Raw genomic sequence first — 3,415 nt, 5'->3', positions numbered from 1 at the left:
CATGCAGGTGTAATCTTGTCATTGCTTTTTGCAGATATTGACGAGTGCTCTGCCCACATCGGGATCTGCGGCCCTGGGACTTGCTACAACACCCTGGGCAACTACACCTGCGTGTGCCCCCCTGAGTACATGCAGGTCAACGGAGGAAACAACTGCATGGGTACGGTGCTGTCTCCAGCCAGCAGGGAGGGGGCTGGGAGGGAGCAGGCTGGGAATGCCCAGGGGCCCTGCTGGCTTTTCTCATTCACTACAGGCAACATGGTGACGAGACAGCAGGGAGAGTGGTGAGAGCAGCAGCTGGGAGTCAGGACTGCTGGGTTCTCTGCCACTCGCTCACTGCGAGACCTTGGGTGCATCACTTCCCCTCCCCGTGCCCCTGCTCGCCCTGCCATATGTGGGGCTGAGCTTGGCCTGCCTGCCCTGGTGCTGGGAGGGTGACCTGGTGCCTGCAGAGAGTGGGGGGGGTGAGGGTCTGGCTGGGCATTGCTCCCTGCAGTTCTCCTGCCTCGCAGTCCGCAGTCACTCCTTGCTGGGAGCTGACCAGAGACACAAATTGGGGGGAGGGGGCACATTTCTGGGCCGGGGGCTCCATGTCCATGTCAGGGGCTCTCCGGCATCTGCAGCAGGACCACAGGCTGCTCCTGACTCCGCTCCCAGCGATGGTTCCACGGGGCCCAAGGCCCTGGCCAGGGCTGTGTGCTGCGTGCTGTGCTACTCTCTGTGCAGGGAGCCTGGGCTCCCTCCCAGCACCCCTGCCCGTGCGGCTGGCCCAGGGGCAAGCTGGGCTCTGCTCCCGTCGGAACCCGGGCCAGCCGTCATGTCTCTGGGATTCAGTTTCCCTCTCTTCAGGGCAGGGATGATCGTTGGGCAGCCAAGGCCCATGGTGCCAGGAGCTAGCAGGGTCAGGGGTCAGGGGATAGCTGTTCTCAGCACTCTCCGGTGGGTGTGGTGCCCGAGGCGTGGCCGGCAGCCCCCGGAGCAGCATGATCTGATCTGTGTCCCCTTCACAGACATGAGGAAGAGCGTGTGCTACCGCAACTACAACGACACCTGTGAGAACGAGCTCGCCTTCAACATGACCAAGAAGATGTGCTGCTGCTCCTACAACATCGGCAAGGCCTGGAACAAGCCCTGCGAGCCCTGCCCCACCCCTGCCAGCCGTGAGTCCCCTGCACCCCAGAGAAGGGTCTGGCTAGGGGAGCTCCCCCCCCCCCCAATCCCTCTGGGTGCTCTGCGTCTGGCCCCCTCTGGTGTCACGGGGCTGACAGCTGTGCCGAGAACAGCCCTGGCCCAGGGAGTGAGTGACAGCATCGCCTCCCCCAGGCTGTGCAGGGCAGTGTGCTCCCCGCAGGCGCTGGGCGACGGCAGAGATCTGATGATGGACGATACCAAGAGCCTCTGTGGAACAGACCATGCATCCATCCCAGGCCATGCTGTGTGTGCAGCCTGGGGCGAAGGGGAGGTGTGGGGGTGGTCCTGTAGTCCCAGCACACGGGGGGAGTGTCTCTCTGTGGTTCTAAGCTGTGCAGTGGGGGGGGGGGGGGGGTGGGGTGGGGGGGGGGGGGGGGACACGGGGGGGGGGGGGGGGGAGGTTGTGAAGGGTCCCAGCCCTGCAATGGCACACAGGTAACCTGCTGGCATGGAGATAGGTGTTTCCTGTTGTCTCTGTGGTCACCTCCTCTGTCAGCTCCATCCCTGGTTGTAGGGTTTCGCCCCCTGGGTGCTCTGTGCCCCAGGGCCGCTTGTACTGACTCAGTCCCTGTCTGTCTGCTGGGCGTCCTTTGTAACCCTGTCCTTTCCCTTCCAGCCGAGTACCAGATCCTTTGTGGGAACCAGGCCCCTGGCTTTATCATCGACATTCACACGGGGAAGCCAATCGGTGAGTACTGCTGGGGCCCTCGCAGAGCTGCTGCCTTTGCCCACACACACTGCCAGCCCCAGTCCTGCTCCTGCCCCTTCCCCTGCTCCCCAGCTCGGGTCTTCTGCTCATTGCCTGCTTTCCCCTCCTTTGTGTGCGTGAGGCTGGAGGCAAGGAGAAGCAGGAGGGGAGTGAGAAGGCCCAAACAGGGCCTAGGCCTTGCAGTGGGGGGACTAAGGGCATCACCGTGTGGCTGCGTGTGCACATGGACGCTGCTTACAGAGATCCCTGGGGTTTTGTGTGTGCCCCGTGCTGGCTCAGCTTCGCTCAGCTCGATTCTATTCTTAACCCTCCCTCATCACCAGAGTATCTAAGCACCATCCACGACATCATTAAGTGACAAGACTCACGTGTCCCATGTGGTTCCTTCTCGCTCTCTTCCTCTCCCCAGGGTAGAATCGTGTGTGCAGTGCAGTCTCTGTTTTGGTAGGGTTTTTTTTATCAATTACCCGGCTGCTCTGCGCTCCCTCAGAGGCCAGTCGGAAGATACACCTGGCACTTGTTGCAGAAGGCGGAGAGGTGTGGGCTGGTCCTTGGTTCCTGGGGGAGTTCCACACTCTGGTACACATACCCAGCATGGCCCGGGATGTCTCCCAAAGATGAGCTTTACTCCGAGGGTAGAGTTCCACTGGGCCGGAGGAGGGCGCTCGCCCCCGGCCCTCATCTCGGAGCATTCTGAGAGCTTTGAGTTATGCTGAATGCCTGACAGGGTCAGCTGGAGCCTGACACTTGAGCTGGGGTCTTTCCCTCACATGTGTGTCACCCCCAGTAGCAAAGAAGCCAAGTTCTGCTCTCAGAGAGAGGCCAGCCACTCTGGTATTGGTAGGCTGGAGAGGGGTCAGAGAAGAGCCATGAGAATGATCAAAGAACTGGAAATTCTGCCTTCTAGTGAGAGACTCCAGGAGCTCCATCTATTTAGCTTAGCAAAGAGAAGGCAAGGGGTGAGCTGATTACACTCTATGAGTATCTACATGGGGAACAAATCTTTGACAAATGAGCTCTTCAGTCTGGCACAGAAAGCTCTAACACGAGCCAAGGGCTGGAAGTTGAAGCTAGACAAATTCAGACTCGAAAGAAGGTGTACGTTTTTAACAGTGAGAGCAATTAACCCTTGGAACAGTTTACCAGGGGTCGTGGTGAGTTCTCCATCGCTGGCAATTTCTACACTAAGAGGGCTTGGTTTTCTCAAAGCTCTGCTGTAGGAGTTCACATGGATTCATCCCATCCTCGGCACCGTGACGTTATGTTCAGAGGCACCCTGGAATAGCAGTCCAAAACCACACAAAAAATGAAGCAGGACACCCAGGGAGGTTGTCAATCAAAACATGTAATAACCGCAAACCCGTTGGGTCAGCAATAGTCCAAACTAAACATGGTAACAGTGGGAACAGCAGTTATGTAGCAGCAGAGTGTGTGTATGTGTGTGGGCCCCACACTACAAGAAGGATGTGGAAAAATTGGAAAGAGTCCAGCGGAGGGCAACAAAAATGATTAGGG

At 58.7% G+C, this 3,415-nt stretch overlaps 1 protein-coding gene across 1 annotated transcript; it reads left to right on the top strand.

Moving 5' to 3' along the window:
* Positions 1-35: 35 nt before the first annotated feature.
* On the top strand, positions 36-2,362 carry LOC112125763. The gene is made up of 3 exons (XM_024224150.2): positions 36-160; positions 1,011-1,160; positions 1,808-2,362. The coding sequence occupies exons 1-3, from the start codon at positions 130-132 to the stop codon at positions 2,230-2,232; spliced, it is 606 nt and encodes a 201-aa protein (XP_024079918.2). The 5' UTR covers positions 36-129; the 3' UTR covers positions 2,233-2,362.
* Positions 2,363-3,415: the final 1,053 nt, after the last annotated feature.

The sequence above is a fragment of the Terrapene carolina genome, unplaced genomic scaffold (assembly GCF_002925995.2).
Source record: "Terrapene carolina triunguis isolate 2854851 unplaced genomic scaffold, T_m_triunguis-2.0 Scaffold29827, whole genome shotgun sequence".
Classification (NCBI taxonomy): Eukaryota; Metazoa; Chordata; order Testudines; family Emydidae; genus Terrapene; species Terrapene triunguis.
This window is presented reverse-complemented; position numbering and strand designations above follow the sequence as displayed.